This window comes from Zonotrichia leucophrys, chromosome 18, assembly GCF_028769735.1.
Source record: "Zonotrichia leucophrys gambelii isolate GWCS_2022_RI chromosome 18, RI_Zleu_2.0, whole genome shotgun sequence".
Classification (NCBI taxonomy): Eukaryota; Metazoa; Chordata; class Aves; order Passeriformes; family Passerellidae; genus Zonotrichia; species Zonotrichia leucophrys.
In genome coordinates, this window is record NC_088187.1 from 458,795 (window position 1) to 481,233 (window position 22,439).

Sequence of the window (22,439 nt, forward strand, 5' to 3'; positions counted from 1 at the left end):
TCCTTATCTCGTGGGTCTGCCCTGTCCCTGTACAGAGCAGTGCCCCCAGTGTGCAGTGTCACTGGTGTCACAGGGGAGTAGCACTGTCCTCTTGCAAACAGGTGTGACATCTGAGGTCTGTGTGTGGCACTTCCTGAGGGATCATCTAACACTCTCTCTCCCACTGCAGGTGCATTACTGTTAGGAGGGATCCTCTATTCCTGGCAGTTCCCTCATTTCAATGCCCTCAGCTGGGGTCTGCGGGAAGATTACTCCCGAGGAGGATACTGCATGATGTCTGTCACCCACCCGGGGCTGTGCCGGCGCGTGGCTCTGCGGCACTGCTTGGCCTTAATTGGACTCTCAGCGGTGGCTCCTGTCCTCAACATCACCACGTGGACTTTCCCCATCATTTCTCTCCCTATCAACCTCTACATCTCCTACCTCGGCTTTCGGTTCTACAGAGATGCTGACCGCAGCAGCTCCAGGAAGCTCTTCTTCTGCAGTTTGTGGCACTTGCCACTGCTGCTGCTTGTCATGTTCACCTGCAAGAAGTCGGTCCTGGAGAAGGAAGACAAAGGCGAACTACGCGGGGGAAGTCATGAGATGGCTATGGAAATTAGATTGCCTTAAATGTCAATACCTGTCATTCTCATGACATATCAGGTAGTATATTTTAGTGATTGCAAGGGGGAATCCTGTGGGAATCTGTTTGAAGAAGAATCATTGTGCCTAGCGACCACTTCATGTGATAATTTCAGGGTTTTTTTGTTTCTGAAAGGGAATAGTCAGGAGAGCTTAAAGCATTCAGGGTCTTAGGCCCCTTAATTCATCACAGGTTATGATTTAGTCTATGCCAGAAGCACATCACTTCGGGATGGCCTTCCAAAGTCCCTGTGAGTCATGGTCCCTGTCCTCATGGGTAGTTGAGGTAATAAGTTAGGAAGTCACATGCGCACATGTGCTGCCTTTAGCACTGACAGCCTTGGTGAAGCCATCAGGAAGTGACCAATGAATGATTTCTCACCTTTCTCCCCAAGCACCCTTTCCTTTAATTTAATCTTTGAAGAATATGAGAGGGTGAACTCTTCTCTGAATCTGTGCCATCCCTGCACTGGTATTACACCAAAGCCCTCAGTTTTGGGGTTTTTTTTCAATAAGCTGCTCCTCCCAAGGTTCCCATTCACCTCAGTAGATTTTTAGCTCTCATACACCTGGCACAGTGCTAAAGGAGTGAAGAAAACTGTCTTTCAGCACAACACACACAAGCATTTGAACAGCTCTCCTGTAGCTTATCCCTTGGACACACTGAGCCATTCTACTGTATTTCCATCACAGGGAACTTCTGACTACATTGTGGTTTTATGTCATTAGTGTTTGAGCCCTGTGTGTCAGATCTTCAGCTGGTAAAAACCACCATCACTGTTTATGGCAGAGAGGCTGTGAGTTGTGGGGGAGGTGAGAGCTGGGTGGTTGTAAGGCTTTTCCATGTTAATGTGACTTATGCCAGCCCATTGAGTCTCAGCATCCTTAGACAAGCTCTGGACTGGCACCAAGAGCTTGAGCTGTGTTTAATGTCACAGTGTGGGTGGTGGCTCAGAAGAGCTTTGCTTTGGGGGTGATTAATAGGTAAACAAACACATTTTACAGAAAAAGGGCTGGGGATTTTAATCTAACAGAATGTTCACTTGCTGATGCAGCCAGTGTCTCGCCGAAGCAATTATTGTGGATGGTCTCCCGAGAAGAGTGCATTATCCCTGTTAAATGATACACTGAAGAACATTTCTGGTCACAGTTTAACATGCTTTTGATCCTGTGGCTCACCCTCATCTTGCCTGGAGCTGACTGTGACCTGCTGGTGTGCTCCCAAACACAGCAACATCGGGGGCAGACAGAGACAGTGGTGATAGTTTATTGTGGTAGTGCCTGTTATGACTTGATGTGTTTTCATGCCAAGATTTCTTTCCCATGTGGAGAGGGACTGGGCAGCAGGATGAGCACTGATCCAAAGATACAGCAATACCTGAAAAGGAAGACACTGTCTCGAGCTTGTTCTCAAATAGGGCCCCTCAGGAAACGTCACAAATCTTTCATCACAGGTGTGTCACAATGATGTAAAACCTTCCCTGGCTGCTCTCATGGACCAAGCCTGGCTCTTGGTCTCAGTTATGCTGGTGTATCTCTGGAGTGACACAGTTTAACCTCTGTTTTCTGGCAGAGGTGCTTGCAGGAGCAGGGCCACCTGTTTCCATGGCTCTTAAACAATTGCCTGCAAGATTTGGTGACTTGAGTGATTGCAGGTGACAAGATGGAACTCCCTCACTGTCTGACAGCCTCCATTGTGCTCTACTTACTGTGGGGGACACTTTGTGGAACTGTATGGAAACTGTGTAACTCCTGAATTTGTTTTAAAAATGCACCCAGTCTTCTCTGCAATAAAGTGCATACTGTCCAAAAAGAGTTGAGTGCTCCAAATCTGTTACAAACTATTCACTTCTTGTTGAAACTCTGGTCAAGTTCAGTTAGTTGCAAAGATATTTGGTAGTTTTGGGGCACTTCTCACAGCAGCAATGTTCTTGACCACTTAAGAGTAAGGACAGCTTGTGAAATTCTGATTTATTGTCCAAGCAGCACACTGAAAATAAATCATATGTGAGTGGAAGGGGTTTGTGTGAAACCAAATAATTTGGTCAACCTTTAGGTGGGAGTCAAACCTAAAAAGAGCAGATGGCTCACAAAAAAACACAGATTTTCCTCCCAGAGGCAGAAAGTGGTGCTGAGGCAGGCGGGCTGTGGGTTTCTCCTAAGTCATTATAGACCCAGGCTTCAGATGTTCTGCAATTCCTGGGTGCTGCTGAGGAATTCCATTCTGATTAAAGGTCTCAAGGACATGCCTGTGGTTGTGTTCTGAAGAGAGTCATCTTCATTTCTTGGGCCAAAATGTGTAACATGGACAGGGTTCAGGGCTGGACAGGAGCTTGGTAATAATCACTGAATGTCTGTAAAATGCAGGTCACTGGGTTGCACCAAGATCTCCACACCCAGTGGGTCTGGCCTTGAGGGAAAACACGGCTTTAGAATCAGTGTAACTGGGATTTAAATGTAAGATATTATCTTATTTAAATTTCTTATTTAAAAGAAATACTCTCTTTACCTGAGAAAGTGTTCTCAGCCCTGCTGCACATTGGCCACGTGTCAGGTGTCCATGTGCTGCCATTTTACTGCCTTTAGGAAACTTTGCTGTTGCATGTGCTTTGCAAACACCTTGCCAAAGTGAAGATGCAGCAGGAGATGGATATTGCAGTAGGTGCTCTCAGGTCTCTTTTTCGGTATTGCTGGTGCCACTGTGGAAAATTAAAAATCCTGAGCTGTCTGCCATCACCCAAGGGTGTTTGTGGTCCCTGTGATCCCCCAGGAAGGACTAATGTCAGCCATTCCCCCTCTGGCACTGCTGATAGTGCTGCCCAAATTCTGCAGGGAAGGAGGCAGGTGAGGTGCATGAGGTGCCTTGCTGGGATGGCTTTGCACAGGAGATAAACCTGGGCTTTCTGCATTTCTGTGCTGAGCTGTGCACACATCAGGCTTTGAGGACTCCTTGAACCTGGAACAGAGTGGAAATGCAATGTTGTTTTTCCCTTATCCCATCTGGATAATTTGAATATGGTTGTTTGTCACTATTTATGCTGATTAGTCAGGAACTCCCTGTGAACTGGTCCTGCAGAATCACAGAATGGTTTGGGTTGGAAGGAGCCTTAAAAACCATCTTGTTCCAGCCCCCAGCCATGGAATACCTGTTCTTTATGTGGTAGTAAAACAAATAGCAGTGGTGTGCTGTATCCTCCTAGCCCTTGGTCTACTGGACAGGGTCCCATGTTGGTGTTGCTGTCACAGGAGGCAGCTCTGCACCACCAGAAGCCTGTACTGAAGCTCATGGAGGAATCTGAACCAGTGACTCAAGAGGATGAAGCTGGGTTTTGTCTATTTGGCCTTTAAATATTTTGTGTGGTTTTGTAGATAAAACAGTAGCCCTGAGGCTCAGGAGATCTTCATTCTTTCCAGATCTCTGTAGAAGAAATGCACTCCAGCTGTAAAATAGGGACGGAGATACTTCTTGTTGGGGGAGGGAACAGCTCATGTCTCTGTCAGCCCACCCCCATTGTTCTGAGCAGCCCTGCAAGGTGAGGGCTGGGTAAGGCTTTGAGGAGTTGCAGGGACACCGGGTCCCCTCCTCTCCTTTGCCCTGACGTTCAGCAGATCACAGAGCACAGCACTGGCCTGGCAGGGTGGTTTGGGGAGCTGAGCTGCCCTGTGCTCTCAGGTTCACGAGGAGCCCCAGGCTTTGTGTGAGCTGTGTGTGGTGCCCCAGCAGAGCAGGTATCCTGGTACCCCTGCCGGGGAGGCATCCCAGCACAGTCGGCTGTTGCTGGAACAAAACGCTCTGCTCTTTGTTCCAGCATGAGTGAAGAAACACAATCCCTGTGCTCACAGCACTTTTCCTTCTCATTTTCCCCACTGGGATTTTTTTTCTCACTTCCTGTATCAATCTCTGATATAATCTGCCCCAGCAGAGTCACACATTCACACTCTCCTGGCTCCAGCAGCATTTCCCGCTCAGCCAGGCCATGGCATTTCAAGGCTTACACAAAACACATGTCCTTTTCAGTTCTGACAGTCCCAGAAGAGTAGGAATGGAAGCAGTGATACTGTTAGAAATCATCATTACAGACAGAAGGCATGTTGTCCTGGTTGCTCTCCAGAGTTGATTAGATATTCCGTCTTCCTAAGAAATGCAGGGTATCTATAGAACACTTTGCTATTAAAACAGAGATATCAGCACTGTTTCCCTGCAAACAGCTCTGCTGGAGGTGGTAATTCTATAAGGTCCATTGCAGGCTGTCCCCAATGGCATTTTGAGTCATGGAATTTCTTAACCAGGCAAAGAGCCACTCCGGGTGAGGGCTCAGGGATGCAGGATGCCACTTGTGCTGTCCGTGGGACCTTGAGTCAATTATTTGCCTCTTGGTGCTGCAATTCCTCCTTCCCATCACGGCAAGGTCAGTGCTGCAGGGCAGGGCTTGTCCCCCAGGGGAACATGTCCAGTTCTTGGCCTCACCCAAGGTAAGTCAGAGTCTGCTTCTAATGTTCGTCATCTCCCAAACAGAGTTTGGGAGGGTTAACATGGGGTTAATTTGGAGTCAAAGGCCACAACAGTGTTGGGAGTTCAGAGGTGTCATCAGTGATGGCCCTCCTCCCTGAGATCCCTCAGACTGTGTACCCTTCTGGATGGTTCCGTCGACGTTTTTTAGTCCCCTCTGAAATAAAAGTACTACAGGATTCTATGGCTCCAATAGGAGGTCTAGTGAGCTTCAGAGCTGCCTTCTGAACCCTTCTGTTCACAGAATCCCAGAATAGCTGGAAGGGACCTCTGGAGATCATCTCATCCAATGCCCTGCCAAGACAGGGCCACCCAGAGCAGGTGACCCAGAAATGTGACCAGGTGGGATTGGAATGTCTCCAGATAAGGAGACTCCACACCTTCCCTGGGAGTTCCAGTGCTCTGCCACCCTCAGTGAAAGTAAGTTCTTTCTCATATTGAAGTGGAACTTCTTGTGTTTTAGTTTATGGCCACTGTTTTGTCACTGGGCTCTACTGAAGAGTCTGACACCATCATCCGTCACCTCTGTTTTTTCTGCTTCCAGACTTTACCTGTTTGTGCTGAAGATTTTCCAGCCTGGGTCAGCACTTCGGGCTACTTTCCAGTATTTCAGAAAAGCACAGTTCATCTGTTTCACAGAACAGAGTTGGCAAAACAAGCTGTTTTCCCACAATGTGGAGATGTTTTCCTACCGTTCCTAACCAGTTCTGGCACCCCCAAGTCTTGGAGTGAGAACTGACGATTTGGCAGCGGGCTCAGGTTGGCACATTAAACCATTCTGGGAAGGTGCTGGGTGTTTTTCCCGGTGCCTGAAAGGCTGTGGCTCCCAAATGCTTGTTTGAGCATTGCTGACCCTTCCTAAGAGATGCTTTGCATGTGGTGGGCATGGATTGTACTGGGGAGCTGGTGAGGAGCTGCTGCCATGGTGCATATGCTTTGGGAGAGCACAAGGACTCAGAAAAACGTGCTAGAAGGGAGGGTGCCTGACTCTCACCACTAGTGCTGGAACAGCTCTAAATTCATGCCTGTATTCTCATTTTTGTAGGACACCTGACTCAGCCTTGCCCACTGAGTGAGGGGGGTACCCAAAGAGAGGTTTCCATGTGTCTCCAAAGTGTGGGGAGACCTCAGGACTGGGGCTGTTTGGCGGTTGAGCTTCTTCCCCTGGTTTTGCTGTCCCAGATGCATCCCATGGTCCTTTCTGCCCCTTGTTCCCCTTTTTAACACCTTCTATTGTAATTACAGATTCTTATTCATACATTTTTTTTCATGGAATGTGTGCTGTAACACATTGTCTGTGCCCCTCAAAACTAGTTGTAGTCAGAGACAGACTCTCTGTTCTTCAAGAGAAATGCAGACTTTGAGGAATTGTCCTGGGTGATTGGAAACAGAGGGATCTGATCTCCCACACTGACCAAACTGTCCCTAACTGGGGTGACTGCGAGAAAGGTGCACAGAGACCAGACCTTGCTGCCAGGGCATCTCCCAGCATGGCAGGACAGGCTCCAGCACTGAACTTCTTCAGGTGCAGGATTGGCATGGCACTCAAAGCTCATTTGCAAAGTGTCTGGCCCAGAGATCCATCGTTTAGGTTTTTAACCAAGGAGAAAGATCAAGATTTTTGCTGCTGAGAAGGGCTGGGAGATGTTTGGGATTTTTTTTTTTTTGTTGTTGTTGTTGTTATGGAGAGGAGACGCTGTATCAAAATTGAAACAGAGATGCAAATAAAGTAATTAAGGCATTTCCGCAGTGCTTCCAGGGAAGCTGCTGGACAGCATCCAGACTGGGGAAAGGAACAGCCTTTTAGTTTATCAGCTGAATTCCAAGGTTTGGATGGATATTCCTGCTGCAAAATTGCCAAGGCCATCCCTGCACTGAACCAGACCCAGCAGCACTGAAGGGAAATTCAGGCATGCCAGGGGTAAGCAGGATGGCTGGGGCCACACAGTCACCCACCAACAGAGAGGAATATTATTTAGGTCTCCTCTCCCTGGCCTGATTGCTCTGGCCTGGTCGTTGCATTGCACTTGGCTTTCAGCGGGGGCAAGGACTGGCAGGAGCTGTCAATATGTTGGGAGTGAGGCTGATTAACCCTCCTCACTTCAAAAATGAGGATTGGGAAGAGCGTAGTGAAAGCATCTGCAGGGCGATGTTCTCATGCCATCCCTTCCCTCCGCTGCTCAGAGCTCGGCTCCCACCCTGTGGGACCCCATGGCCCTTGGCCGGGCCAGGCCGTGCCTGCAGGGCTGCCGAACGCTTCTGTTTGGGGTGGGAGGGAGCGTGTCCCCCGGTGTCACTGCTGCTGCTCCCCGGCAGTCACCCGGCAGTGCCGGGGCAGCATCGCTGCCATCGCTCCGTGCGTGTCTGGGAGGTGAGGAGCCGCAGGAACCTGCGCGGCTGAACGAGGCACCTGCAGAGCTGAGCCGTGGAGCCGTGACAATGCCAGAGCCGCCTCGGGCTGCGGAGCTCAGAGCTCTGGGCACGGTCCAGAGCCGCCCGCCGCTCGTGTGCCTTTCTCCCAGCGGGGAGGACAGACGGACAGAGGGACAGAGGGACAGGGATTGCTCCGCGCGGCTGCCGGGATGTGCGGCCGAGTTCGCTGGCGCGCTGGCGGGCACTCCACTCCCTCTGTTGACTTCTCCCGAAGTTGCATCCCTTCATCCAGCAGTGTCCCTGGCTCTGCAATAAATAGCACCTTCGGTGATGTCTGTAGCCCTCACTAAACCACAGACCAGACTGATTATTGCTGCTTTTTTAGCCTTTGCAGAGCTGTTTTTATTTATAACTGCACCCCGCTGGTCTGTTCATAATGATTTTCCCGGCTGCATCCCATGCGGTCCACTGCTGCAAAGCCACATTTTCATAGTAGCTGTTGTTGGTTTTAATCACTTGTTATTTGGATGATATATTAATGGCAGTATCTCTGTGAAGCTTTAGAGTGTTTTCTTTTCCAAAACATTTACAATAAAAGCTAAGTGTTAGCCCTAATAACACGTGTGTTTCCTCTGGCTGCCTCCTCCAGCGATGAATGCAATTAACTGTGTGCTCAGTGGAGAGCCTGTCTCACCCCGTCCTGTCCCGTCTCGTCCCCAGAGCCTCTCCTGAACCTCTGATTAAAAGGTGTTTGGGACCCCAGTGGGAATAAGGGTGCTTGAAAGGCACTGTGTGTTTGGAGGGGCGTGAACTTTTAATTGCCCATGTGCAGACTGTAGGAGGCTATAATAATCCCAACTGTACTTTGCAGATGTTCATTTGTGGCTTGTGTTCTCCTAAACCCCAAATAACCCATCACACCTTATTCCCAGAGAGGAAGGGTGATGAGGCTGGGTGGTTTGATGCTCTTGGGATGAGAAAGCACTAGTGAAAACAGAAATAAAACCAGAGCTGTTGTCTCCTGAGCATCCTGAGTCTGTGGGTGGGGAGGAGTGGGGTGATGCTCTTTGTTTTAGACATTTATGGGGGAAACCACCCTCCCTAGCAAAACCTTTGCTGGAAGTGGTTTAAATGCAACACTTAACTCACTGGGACTGCTGCCTTTAATTTCATTCAGAAGGCGACTGTGAATGGATTCTTCACCCACTTCAAAAGGCCGTGGCCGTGTGTCCACTGTGGTGCAGGTCATTCATGGACACTACAGGAGATGTGAAAACATCTGCTAGGTCCATGCCTGCTCCTTTCAGTACAGTTACTCCCCTTGCTAATAATTGTCTGTGTTCTGTCATCTAGAAAGGGACCTTGTGTTCCTCCCAGGTATTCTAATGCTAATTTGTTTAGTTAAAAAGAAGAGGCTAAACAGATGTGAACCATTTGGTTAGGTTGTAGTTCATTTGTTAGGAAGTGCAAAGGATTCTTGGCAGGATATTAAATATTACCTTGGCTGATCACAAACACTTCATATTTCAAGAGAGGAAGGGAGGTAGGGACTCCACTCCATAAATCAGCCTTTTCAAAGAGACAGAAAAAGGCAAACATTTGATAAATCTGTGTCATTATACTTAGAGATCAAAGGGGGTTTTACATATGTATTTATGCAACTGGCAACCCAGGAGACAATAATAACAAACATAGATCTCTGACAGCTTTACAAAAATAAAAATTAGCTGGTTCTAATCTGTAATTATCTGGGAACTGTGTGAGGTAGGAGGTTGCTCGCACTAGAGCTTTGCTGAGACAGTGAGCAAATGTTAAGTCATTCATAAATACATTAGGAAGTTCCGTGGGCAAGAGGTTGCCAGAGCCACTGGGTGGTAGCAGGGCACAGCCACAGCATCTGCAGCCATGGTTTTATCCACAGAGCCCAAGTTAGGCAGGCAGGGGCCACCAGAGCCAGAGGTCACCAGGGAAAGCAGCATTTCCCTCTGTGCCTAGATGAGAATCATTCCTTTGTAATGAAAATACAGAATGATGAAAATCTATAGAGATGGAAATATGTAGTGATGAAAATCATTCCTTGATGGTTTTCCAGCAAATTATCTACAAGGAATTTACCTGAAGAATCCCTGAAGGCAGGAGAATTTCCATCTGTGGGGTCTCTCATGCTTGGCAGTAGCATGGAGTTAGAGCTCCATGTACCTTCCATAGCCTCACATGGCCCGGATGAGCCCTCACACTATTCCCAAAGGCTGGTCCACTCTGTACAGTTCAGTAAGTACAGGACTGGAGCCAGAGGCTCGGGTCAGTCAGGGAAGAAGCCTGAGAAGACCCCAGAAGGGGTTTACAAGCAGCAGAATAAGTGAAAGACTAATGGGGGCTGCAGTGGGTATTGCTTTAATCCAGGGCAGAGTTTAATCCAGGGCAGAGGAACTGAAACTTCTCCAAAGCAGCCGGGGCCATCACATCACCCAAAAGAAGGCGAAATCCAGTTGCGTTAAAATAATTTCATGGACAAAGCAATGCAGCCACAGAAATTAGAGACGGAGAAGTAGCATGATGTCATCTCTCCTTCCTTCTGGCCAGTTACCGGGCTGATTTCCTATTCTCTTGTGCTGGTTTAAAATGACTTCAGCAACTTGGTTTCTGCCCGTTCCCATGGGACACTTCCGCAGTCTATAGATTTCACTGGTAGGAAACTCTTCTTGACAGTCAGACTATATTTTCCTTTACTCAATTCCATCACATCACTCCTACTTATGCCTCCTTGGAGCACCCTAAACGCTCTTCTCCATTGAAGTCAGTGCAGTTATGTGAGCAGTAAATTTGGCTTATGGCACTTGGAGAAATAGATATTAAAACCCCAGGGACAAATTAGAGGAGGGAGGGCAGTGGGGGAAAGGAAATGGTTTCAGGTTAAGAGAAACAAGATCTCCTCTTACATCTGTGGAGCAGTGCTGCCCATGGCCCTGCTGGGAGCATGGGCAGGACAGCACAGTGAGACACTGTGAGAGGCAGGGATGTCCCTGGGGTCCCCTGAGGTTGTTCTTGGGATGTCCCTGTTCAGTGGTGGGGTTACAAAGCCACAGCTGAGGGCTCTAAGGCATTATGTGGCACTTGGACGGGTGCAGAGAGGCTGCATGAAGCCCTGGGCACTTGCCTTGCCAGTGGCTGAGCTGTTCTGAGTCCCAGTGATGGTACCCACAGCTGCCCCACGGCCTGTCTCCCCCAGCTGGGATGGCCACTGCCTGCTGGCCCAGCAACCCTGTTCCAAGAACACTCACTGCAAGCTGCACCTCTATGGGTTATATTTAGCATCTTTTAATTTAAAAAAAAAAAAAACCAAAAAAAAAACCAAAAAAACCCCAAAGCAACCAGAAAAGAAAAGCTGCCCAAATGCATTGAAGCTATAAGTTACCTGATTGCTGGGAGAATACCGGCTAAAGCACTTCCATGGAATGTGCAAAATCCCCATCCCTGGAGAATGCTGGAGCAATCTGGTCCTGGAAAGGAGGGTCCCACAGCTAATGGTATTGTGGCAAGGATCTCCTCAGACAGATTCTCTGAGTCTGCCTTGCAGGACCTATTGTGTTGGGTTTAGTTTCTGTATGTTACTCCTATAATGTAGACTGTGGCAAATCTCACCAGGAATTTTTAAGGGCCAGGATTTCAGAAAATACAGCACAACAGAAGGTGCAGCAGTTTGAAAAGCCAACTCATCAACAAAAAAGGCAAATCATAGTATCACAACATAGCTTGGGTTGGAAGGGACCATTAAAGGTGATATAGTCCAGCACCCTAGACCAGGTTACTCCAAGCCCCGTCCACCCTGGCCTTGAATACTTGCAAGGATGGGCCATCCACAGCTTTTCTGGGCAACCTCATACAGTGTTCTATCACCCTCACTGTAAAAGAATTCTCCCTCATATCTAATCTAACCCTACCCTCTGTCAGTTTAAAACCATTATCCCTTGACTGTGCTAAAAGTCTTGTCCCCATCTTTTTTATAATCCCCACTTAGATACTGAAAGACCACAATAAAATCTCCCTGGAAACCTTGCTACCCACGTATCTGGGGACAAGGAGGAGAAAAAATTGACTGAGATGCCCCCACACCATGATGCCCCCACACCATGCTGCCCCCACACCATGCTGCCCCCAGTGCCTGGCTGCTCCCTGCAGCCGTGGAGGACAGGGCACGGGCAATCCCAGCCTGGGACGAGCGTGCGGCTCTCGGAGCCCCCGGTGCCGCCCGGGGGTGCCCCACGGGCCCGGGGCCCCGACGGCGCGGCCCCTCCTGCCGCCAGCCAATCAACGCGTCCTCCGCTCCTCTCGCCCCGCCCCTCCTCATTATGCGAGAAGCCGCGGCTGTGATTGGCCGAGGGCGCCGCCCGTCCCCCGGGCCCGCGCCCCGCCCCCGCCGCTCTGCCTGCGCTCCCGGCGGCGGGCGCGGAGCGGAGCGGGCCGGGCGGCAGCGCCGGGCGGCGGCGGCGATGGGGCCGTGCTGAGCCTCCGCGGGTGCCCATGAGGCGCTGGGCAGAGCCGAGCCGAGCCGGGCGGGCTCCAGCCATGCATCCCGCTGCGCCCGCGGGCACATGGGGCAGCGCTTGAACCGCTGCCTCGATGCCCCCGTCGCGTTGCCGCCGCTGAGGCGGAGGCTGCTGCTGCTCTTCATCATGCTCTTCCTCTGGCTCTACATGTTCTACTCGTGCGCCGGCTCCTGCGCCGGGCTGACGACCCGCGGGTCACCCGCGCCGCCCCGCACGGCCCCGCCGCTGCCCCCGCTGCTGCCGGGAGAGCCAGGCGAGGAGAGCAGCCTGGAGGAGCAGCGGGCAGCGCCCGACGCCGGCAGCCCCATCTCCAGCTTCTTCAACGGCTCCGGTACCAAGCGGCTGCCGCAGGCCATCATCATCGGCGTGAAGAAGGGCGGGACGCGGGCGCTGCTGGAGTTCCTGCGGGTGCACCCCGACGTGCGCGCCGTCGGTGCCGAGCCGCACTTCTTCGACCGCAACTACGAGCGGGGACTCGCCTGGTACAGGTACGGGCCGGGCCGGGGCTGAGCGGGGTCCCAGCCGTCCTGCGCTCGCCGCCCCGGTGCGGGGATGCGGCCGCCCGAGGCGAAGACTAAATGTTCCGCTAAATGCTTTCCCCCGAAAAAACAACCCCTACAAATATAATAAACCCAGAGCGCAACTTGCGGTCCTCGTTAGCTCAGGCGGCGGCGGAGCGTCTGCAGGTTTTCCGCGAGCCAAACCCTATTTAATTTTTTTATAAAGGTTACATATTAATTTAATATTTTTAAACACTCTTATTCCGCTGTACTTCCCGGTCTTTTGCTGGAGCATACTTTTCCTCCAGCTCCGGGTGTTGCTGAGGGATGACTGGTGTGTCTCCCGGGTCTGCACGGGCTGGCGGGCGGTGCGCTCAGCGACCGCGTGTTTGCGGGGTTTCTGACCCTTTTGGGTTCGGGTTTTTTTGGTTTTTTGGTGGTTTTTTTGTACCCATTGCGGTGGGGCTTGACCCGTTTTCTCTTTTTCCATTTTTTGTGTCGGGGAGGCGAGGTGGGGAGGATTTAGTCATTTGGGAATTTTTTTGCACGTTTGGAGGGGATTTGACCCGTTCCGGGAGCGCTGGCTGGGACTGGCAGGCGGCAGCTCCACGTTCCAGGTAAAGCTTCCTCACTCGCTGCCTGCATTCAGTCTCCGTTCGCTTTCTCCTTCCCGTAATCATCTGTGGAGCTGATGGATCGCCCGAGGTCGCGATCGCCAGCCCGGCGCTGCGCTGCGGGAGCGGTGTGGGGATCAGCGGGTACCGGGCGAGTCGGCAACGGGATGAACCCTTTGCACTGGGAGAAAATTATAAATCTGTGGCTTGCAGCCTGTAAGGATGGATGTAATTGTAAGTGGTTTTGCGAGGAGCAGCCCGGACCAGGGTGTCTGTGTGCGGGTGGGCTGGCGGAGAGGGCGGCGGTGGCTGCGGAGCAGAAGCGCGATCGGACACCGATCGAGGGGCTACCCCGTTTCCGTGCCTTTCTCACCCTTTTCCGACTGAAGTTTCTTTATCGGGGTGTTTTGAATACGTCTTTCTACTGAGTGTTTACAGGAATGCTAAAGAAGCCGAGATGGAAACTTTGAAGCTAAATGGGAGCTGTGAAGTTCCGAATTGTAACCTCTTTGTAGTCTTGAAACTCCCACCCGACAAGTCCGCTTACGTTTATGTCTCTTTTTTTTTAATGTTGCCATCTCCCAGCAGTTAGTGAAATGAGTGAAGGATAAGATCTAATGAGGAGGAAGTATTTGAAAGCCGTTTCCTTTTAGGAAATTCTGTCATCTCGGTGGAGGCTGTGGCGTGTCGTCCCACAGCAGCCCAAATGAAACATTTGTAAATTCAGCTGAGTTTAAAAATCTCCCATTTTGAAGGAGAACTTGCATATAACAGAGCAGAAAACCTGTCAGGATTTATCAGCAAAATGGTGTTGTATGTGTTGAACTCTGTTTTTAATTAGGCACCTAAATTAGACCATAAAATGGTTGATTAATCTTTTACAAGTAGGAGGTGGAAGGGGAGAAGGAGAGAATAATCTTTATGATTGAGTTCATCTGTTATCCCAGATGTAGTGGGTGAAAGCCAATATTTAAAGGATATACATTATTTTTAAATTTGGAGAACAGGTATTGTGTTTAACTTCTTAAAGCTTCACCTTATCAGCTGCTGAATTTTAAGCAGCGTGGGCCCTATCCCTGCAAATATACTGTGTTTTTTCATTAGTATCTTTGCAAAGGGGCTGTTTTAGCCGAGATCTGACAAATGTTGAGGTCTGAATGGTGATGCTCTCAAGCAGCAAGAGGTGCTGGAAGTCTTGAAATCAGTTGTGTGTGATTTACCCCGAAGATGGGAGTGTGTCTGGCTGTCTGTGGGACTGGGGCCTGGGTCAACTGGGGGGGAGCTAATTAATGCAAAATACTTGGGAGAGGATGGAAAACCAGCAGACAAGTTGTTATATATTGTACATTATTTCTAACTTAATTAGAATTAGATACAGAAGTTTGTTCCTATAAATTTAGTCATTAGAAGTCAGATCCTATAGAGTAGTAACTTCAAGCTCTTGCTGACTTTAGTGAATCTTGGCTTCCCAGCGCTCCTCAAGAACACGTTTATTTCTCCCAGACCTAATGAGGCTTTTATTTATTATCTTAGTATCAATAAGGAGATGTGTTTGTATCTTCTTGTTAGTGTTTCAATACAGTTGGATTAAAGATGCTGTAGAAGGTGTGTGGTGTCAGCACCGTGCAGTGAGCTGGGCAAGCCTTGTCTTTATTTTTCAGATGCTTTTGCTCAAATCTACTCAGCTTTGGAACTGGGGGAGTTACTGTGTCCTCAGCGCTCAGAGTGTAGTGCAAGTCCAATTGCCTGACTTTGAAAAGATGAAGATAGAATTTTTGACCCATGTCTCATTTGAAGTGTATTTTAGTTAATTGACTAAATCTGTTTATGTTTGTTAGGAGTTTTTGTTTAAGTTGTTCCTGCCATCCAAAATATTTTTCAGATTTTCAAGACGGAGGGGCATGAGATTTACTTGTTTGGCTTGATAAATTCTTATTTTTGGAAGTGATTGTGATTAATCCTGTTTAACTACTTGTTTCTGCCTGAAGTTTTCATCTATTGAAAATAACTTTAGAAAGAGGAAACACAAACTTGTTCCTTGCTCCATTTTCTGTCAAGTGAAATGAAATCTGTTGGTTTGTTTCCATAGTCTGGAATGCAGAACACCATCAAGTGGTGCTGAGTATCGTTCCTGAAAAGCAGGGGGGAAACAGGACAAATTAAATGGTTTTTTTTCAATAGTGAGATAACTAAAAATTGGTGGAAATAACTTCTGTATGCACATTGCAAGGTTTTCTCCCCCCCCCCCCCCCCCCGCCTCCCCCATAATGAATACAGCATGTTAACTGCTTCTAGTGAAAATATGTATTGTGACAGGGCAGGAATGGGATCCAGCCACTATTGCAAACTAATTTTATGAAGTGCCTTGAATTTTTGGATAGTAGAGAAGTTCCCTCTTTGTGGCAGTAGGGAGTTCAGCTCCACAGCCTGTGTGCATGTGTCTGGCTGAGCAGCCTCAGCGATGTCATTACTTTCTTTGGGGTTTACAGTAGAGCTTGGTGGAAGTGTTTCTTCCAAGCCTAGAAAATCAGTTGTTGAATTTCTTTTATGATTTTCTTCATTTGATTCAACAATGATGCATTTTGAAGTGTCCTATGGACTTGAAAGCCTGTTGTCCTCTAAATATTGTAAGAAAAAATGATTGTCATTAGTGTTACATGTTTTGGTTTTTTTCTTTTTTTGTTATTATTTTCAGGCCCATGGGCTGTAATGCCCAGTCCCTCCTGCCTTGGGCTGGGTGTTGTCAGCCCTACTCAGCATCACTGATTTATATTTCAGGTCTGTAGCTCTCTGCTAGGAACCTCTGCCGCGGCTGTGCCGGCTGTAACTGCGATAGCAGGACCAGGCAGCGCTCCTCTGCTTCTAGCAGGGCACCAGGGAGACCTCTTGTCCTTTTTTCTTCTTTTCTCTTATGGAAAATTCTTAAAATGCTGGTGCTTTGTCTTCCCACTACTGCTAGGTTGCCTTAATTCATTGTCCTTGCTGCTACTGGGTGATTTGGATCAGCAGGATCAGGCCCTGTGGTCTGGTGGTGTGTGATAAACTGTTTCAAATATGCATTTCTTAGACTCTGAAATTGTTTGGACTTTAGGGTGCAAGGTGCTGCTTGAAAGCAATTCCTGAATTGTGAGAAACTTCCTTATTTATATTTTTTCCCATGAGCCTGCTTTTTTTTTCCCCCAAGGAATGTGTGGGGGTACAAGCTGGTGCTTGCAATTGGCCAGGCTGTGAGCAAAGAAGAATAAGGTTAAAAGTTTGGGGTGAAAGCCCTGATGAACCAAATCTTGAGCAAGGCAGGATTTTGCCCCTGTCTTTGGCCATGATCTATAATCTCTGCTTTAATGAAGGTTTAATACCTGCTGCTTAATTGCCTTCCCAGTGATGCATGGATCCAGCAGCACAGACAGAACCGTGGTTGGTTTCCACTGAGTGTCACACGGTTTATTGGCCCCAGGAAGTTTGGGGACAGTCCTGATAGTCCCAACTGGGCTTTGGGTGCAAATGACTGCATCTGAGCAAAGACTGGTTCCTCCACTGCATTCCTATGAGTTGTGCTGAGTCAGAACAAGCATCTCCTAAAGGACAGTTGTGTTCTCTGGGAAGGTTTTGCCAAACAATTTTGGTATTGAGATTTTATTTTCTTGATGTGAAAAAAAAATTAAAACTCAACTATTTACCTTGCATTGTGTTGTGCTTAAGCAAGCAGGGACTTTTAGTGGCCCCTCGGAATGTGCATGGAGTTCAGTGCCCCCTTGGCCACTGCAGCGGCTCCCCATGATGTGTCCTGAGCTGCCGTGCAACGCTGGGAGGAAAATGGCCCCCAAAAGAAGGGCTGGACTGCTATAGTCAGTCAGCAAGGCCCTTGTGTTTGCATGGGATCATTCCTTTAGATCTGAGGAGGGTTGAGTTGTTCAAACAGATGGCAAAGATTATTCGTGTTGCTGGGGTTTCAGTGCACTGCTCTGTTTCAAGCATGTTGCCCGATATGACGCACGTGACAAGTTCTTCCCAGCACGACGCTGGGGGGATGACATTGTCTGTTGTGATCGGGTTTCATGGCCTCACCTGTTGAGCTGCTGAACTTTTCAAAGTTGACCAAGCGTTGGGGGTGACGGATGCGGATGGTGGATCTGCCTGGCTAATCGTGTTAGCGCAGGACCCCGTGGCCTGCCGGGAGCATTGTGCTCCTTGGCATGAAAATGATGGGAATGAAAACCCACGGGCTCAGCTCAGAGTTTGGGATTTATTACATTTTCTTTTCAACTGGGCCATGGCAGGTGTCTGTTACACACCCCGAGCGTTGGATGGCTCAAGGCACTTCCAGGCAAGTCTTTGTTTTTAAAAAGCATCCAGCAAGGCCTGCATGCAGCGGCTGTAGAAACTCTACCTGAACTACTGTTCTTTGGAGCTGGATTTCCAGTCTGCTGATGATAAGAATGTTCTGAATTCAGGCGTCTCTTGCTGGTGCTCTGTTCACTTGAGCTTGGGTTAGGGGCTATTTAATTAGGAAGAAGTCTAATTTAGTGACCATTCAGCACAGGATTCATGTCTCCTGGTGGTGTGGCCATGGGTGACCGATGGGTTCAGGTGATAATGAATGGGCCAGGGCCATGTGGGATGGGTAACATATGGGTTCAAAGAACAACAAATAGTGGGGCATGTTGTCTCAGTGGTGTAATTAGTGGGTCAGGGACTATCAGCTACTACCTGTTGTCACCATGTGGTGCATGAGGACAGGCTGGAGAGGCTTCTTCCTTGGTTTGTGGGAAATGACTAAGTGCTGTGCTGGGTCCTGACTTGCTGCTGATGACTGTACTGGGGCTTGCCCTAACCATTGCAATTCCAAGTCTTTCAGCAGCTTGCTGTATGTTTAATTAGCTTTCCAGAAATACCATGTACTTTTTAAAGGTACTCAGCCCAGCAGCAGCCAGAAGGCAATGGAGGCAATGGACCTTATCTTAGATTTCTTAATGGAAACAAGGGGTCCTGTGACAAAACATATTGATTATCAGCAGGCTCAGAGGAAAGGAGGGGTGAATTCAGGACAGGCATTTGTGGTGGTGTAACTTTGCCTTCAAGGAGTTGCTCCCAGTCTGAAGGTGGTGAGAAAGAGTGCAGAGACAAGTGGGAAAGGGCATCACATTGTGCCATGGGTCAGATGAGGGGAAGAAACGGAAGAGCACAGTCCCTCTGTCTCCACCTGGGGAGAGCAGGGTCTGCTTGGCTGGGATGTGCGGTGTACCTGAGTCCATTCATAACAGTGATCCAGTGGGGACAATCTCTCCTGGTGCCATGCTGGCTTTGAGTATCCTCTGTGGTGGTTTTCCTCCTAGGAATAGCCATGAAGGAGGAGGAAATTAACTCAGTGATGATGATTTAGCATGTGGTGCCCCTGTACTGGGAAGGTCCAGAGATGAGGAGGGACTTTGGGGAGCTGGCTTGCTTGGCTGCCTAACCTTTCTTCCTGGCCCTGTGGCCTCAGGAATCATTCAGACAAAACCAGAAACTTTGGTGTTTGGGACTTTAGGTGATATTGGTGGGAATGTTAGAGAAAAATAGGTGTGCAGGTGCTGCTGGCAGATCTCACACTGATTTCTGGTAAATGAATAATTCCATTTTTAAAATCTTTCTGTCAAGATATGTGAGCATGGCAGTGTCCTGCCACGTGGTGGCTAGAGAAACTTTATTTAGAGAAAAATAATTCCAGGTTCTGCTCAATGCTTTACATCTGTGTTAACCTCCTTGGAAACACCCTGGAACCAGCCTGCTTCTGCAGCAGTTTTGTTTTCTTCCCTCCATACAGAAAAGGGAGGGAGTAAGAACATCTCTATAGAGGGATGGTGTGACCTAGCCCTGGCACCAAGGGAGTCATGGCTCTGTTTGGCAGCAGGTCTGACCCAGAGTTTCATTTGCAGCCTGTCTGGGATGCAGAGCAGCTGGCTCTGCCCTGCCCTCGATGTGGCTTGTGAGGTGTCACACAGGGAGTCTTTGCTATCCCTATGCTGGTGGGTGTCATCCTCCCTAGTCCTGGTCTTATTGTGAGTGTTGTGCTGATAAAATTCCGTAGGTCAGAGCTGCAATTTGGCCAGTCTTCTCTGCTGGTACAAGGGATTTCTACGAATACACCAAAGTGGCTGGTTTGTAATAAAAGTAAGCAGTTGTAACCTTTCCCTGGAACTGACACAGACTTTGCATTCCTGTCAATGCAGCAGGCAGCTCTTCCACAAGAGAGGGAGAATTATTGTGCCCAGGCTTTGGTTTTATATGCCAATGTACAACATTATAGCTGGATGTGTGCATTTGACAGATCCTTCCTAAAAGTGAACACAAGGCCAAATCCTGCATTGCCACAAACATGGTCCAACAGTACTGAGTATGACTGCATTCTGCTACACTAATTCCCTGTAAAAATACACTTTTTCACATGGGAAGTTGACTCTGAGGAGGAGACGAGTCTTCAGCAGCATGTGGTGACAGAGACTGAACCAGGTTCCCAGACATGACTCTGTCCAATGCAGTCCAGAACTCTGCCTAGGGATGGGCTCCAAGACCAAACCCTTCGGGTGTATCCATGCCTCTGTGCAGAAAATGACCCCACAGAAACCAAAATCTGTTACAATTATGAACCTCAATAAAGCATCTTGACAAGCTTTATATTAAAGCCCCAAGGTTTCAGCCTCTTTTGATTATCAAATGCAAACTTGCGTTAAAGCTTGAAAGTCTTGCAACTTGAAAACTTAAACTTCAAGTGTGGGTGAATGCACAGGGAGGCGTAGGAAATCTTTGGAAAAGTGCTCATTTAGTGAAAGGACAATTGTGCTGGGGTTACGCTCCAGTAGTATTTTTGATTTGGAATGGGGTCCAGAGGCTGAGCAGGCTCAGAGCATGGATCCTCGTGTCACTAGGGGGAGGATGAAACCCCACCGTCTTCCTAATAAAGTGCTTTGCTTCTTCACTGAGCTATGAAATATTAAAAAAAAACAAAACTGGCAAGGCCTGCAGCTTTGGCATGCCTTCCGTTTGTTTTTCTAAAGATGTATTAGACTTGGAAGGAAATCAGGAGGTGTTGGAGTAAACAGGAGGTGTGTCCCAGCCCTTCGGTCCCGGAGTGGCTGTACATGGTCCTCAGCTGTTTGTACACAGGGCCATGAATGCAGTTGCTAAACATGAATTGCAGAGGGACCCCGTGACTGTGCTGTGCCCCGTGTCTCTGTGTGTGGGAACAAAGGTGCTGCCTGCCACTGAGGTGCTGTGCCTCTGCTCTGAGCCCCTGCACACACCTCTGGTGCCACGTTCAGTGAATTGTGCTGGATCAGAGCCAGTGTCCCGAGTGCTAGGGGCTTCCAGCTTCCACAAGTGGGTTGGAATGGGGAAAGCTCATGAAGGTCTCACCTGTGACCAGCAGGGCAGTGGTAGATGTCTGGGTGGCTCTGAGCATCCCTGGGCTCTGCTCTGATTTTACTATGGCTGGACCAGCCAAAGTGAGCTACAAAAAGCCAGGCAGCCTGGGCATTGCCCCTTGTTGAGGGCATGCTTAGCAAAGCCCATTTTCCCTTTCCCTGCAGTGCACTGACTTGCTGCAACTTAACACAAAGCTTGTAACACCTTTTTTTCCTCCCCTTTTAATTTTCCTCTTGAGCTGGTCTGGTAACTAATGAGCCTTGGGCTGTCTGCCTGGCATTTGGAAAAGCAGAAGGAATAGCTAATACAGGGTGTTGAGCAGGGAAGGAAGCCTTGAGAGGAGATATCAGCCTTGCCAAAGCAGAAGTGGAATAGCCGGTTAGGGTTTCAGCCTGGCTTTGCTGCAAGCCCAGAGGGGCCGGGAGCTGCTGTGTGCCCCGGTAGTTGCAGAGGAGCCACCAGCACACACCGGAGCCTTGGCCAGCTGCCCTGGCTGCACTGCCCCTGCTGCCTCCCCCTGGAGACGATTCCAAGGTCAAACTGCTCAATGCAGTGTAATAATTAATTGGGCTATATATAAACAGAAAGCTCATGTGGTCCTAAAGTAGCTTGAGAGCCCGTGGGTTTCCTCTTCTCCGCCTTCCTCCCCACAGTCTTCCTCTTGCGGGGCTCCTCTGCGGGTGAGCCCTGCAGTTGTCGCAGGCTCGGCTGTTCCAGCAGCGCTCACCAGTTGGGTTAAGCAGCTGCACAGCTGGGTCAGAGCCCAGAAATGGGGGCAGAGCAATGCCTGCTCTGCCCCACCCAGCTCCCCCATCAAACCCACTGCTGGTGCCGGGGGACAGGGCACACACCAAGTCTGCCTTCCCAGAGGGAATCCCTTCACTCAGTGGCAGTGCCTGATGGGGAAGAGCCCCGAGCTGGGAATAGCTGCTGGCATTTGCCTTCAGTAACAGGAGTTCCAAAGCTCCTCTTGCTTTGAGACTCAGTATAGCAAGAGCTAAGCTGGACAGCTTGTTCCCAACATGGGGAACATGGGGAAGCTACAGTGTGGGGTTCAAAACCTCCCCAAAGGCATATTTGTGTGGCATTTGCAGAATGGAGGGGAAGAATAAGACGGGCTAGGTTTCCTGGAAGAACTATGAAAACTTAAGTTTGTAATGAGTCTTGAAGCTAAACCCAAACAATTGCTTGTCTTGTAACTCCTGGGGAGCTGAGGCTTGTATGGTATCAAAATTGGTAATGCTCTTTTATTCATTTTCTCACATATTGATATAAAACTGGTTGAAGCTCTCTCCAAAATCCAAATATAAAAATTTAGGGATAACATTTTTTAAGCTCTTTGTTATTTTCAATGTATCTGCAGAAACATCTTAGTGAAAATTAAAAATCAGATTTCTTAAACATTAGTGATTATGTGCTGTTAAGGTAGTTGGAGAAGGGCAGAGCAGCTTCCAGCTCTTCCAGACCAGCCCAGGTTTTACAGCAGGGGCATATACATGCCCTGAACCCATCAGCAAAGTCTGGCCCTTGGTTTTGCACAGGCAAATCCTTGAACACCAAAGACACCCCACGTCTGGCTCCAGGAGTGGGGCAGTGAGCATTGTCGCTGCCCATGTTTGCTCTGGACCCTCTTCTGCGGCTTCCTAGGACATTTCCTGATGCACGTCTAGGTGACTGAGGGCCACCACCAGGGTGAGGACTGGTGGAGGAGATGCTCGGGGTGATGGGCTCCACGTGAGAGGCTGTGTTTTGGTAGTGTAGTTCATCTCCAGCTCCCCAGCACTCCAAGGCAGGGCTCACTTCTCTCACTTTTCAAGCACCAGGCTGCATCTACATCCTGGAGATGGAGGCAGAGAGAAAGGACTTTGTG

The 22,439-nt window shown here is 49.0% G+C and overlaps 2 protein-coding genes across 5 annotated transcripts in view; both read left to right on the forward strand.

Moving 5' to 3' along the window:
* LOC135455463 (protoheme IX farnesyltransferase, mitochondrial) overlaps window positions 1-2,438 on the forward strand; it is a 96,043-nt gene extending 93,605 nt beyond the window's left edge. For 2 of the 4 annotated variants that reach the window (XM_064728701.1, XM_064728702.1), the window contains exon 7: window positions 170-763. In XM_064728701.1, coding sequence (XP_064584771.1) covers window positions 170-612 — 443 coding nt within the window. In that variant the 3' untranslated portion in view covers window positions 613-763. Of the gene's footprint in view, window positions 1-169 lie in introns of all 4 variants that reach the window. The other 2 variants (XM_064728700.1, XM_064728698.1) reach the window with 2 other exon arrangements.
* Window positions 2,439-11,958: 9,520 nt separating this feature from the next.
* Window positions 11,959-22,439, forward strand: part of HS3ST3B1 (heparan sulfate-glucosamine 3-sulfotransferase 3B1) — a 29,935-nt gene continuing 19,454 nt past the window's right edge. The window contains exon 1 of the mRNA XM_064728693.1: window positions 11,959-12,542. Coding sequence (XP_064584763.1) covers window positions 12,100-12,542 — 443 coding nt within the window. The 5' untranslated portion in view covers window positions 11,959-12,099. The remainder of the gene's footprint in view (window positions 12,543-22,439) is intronic.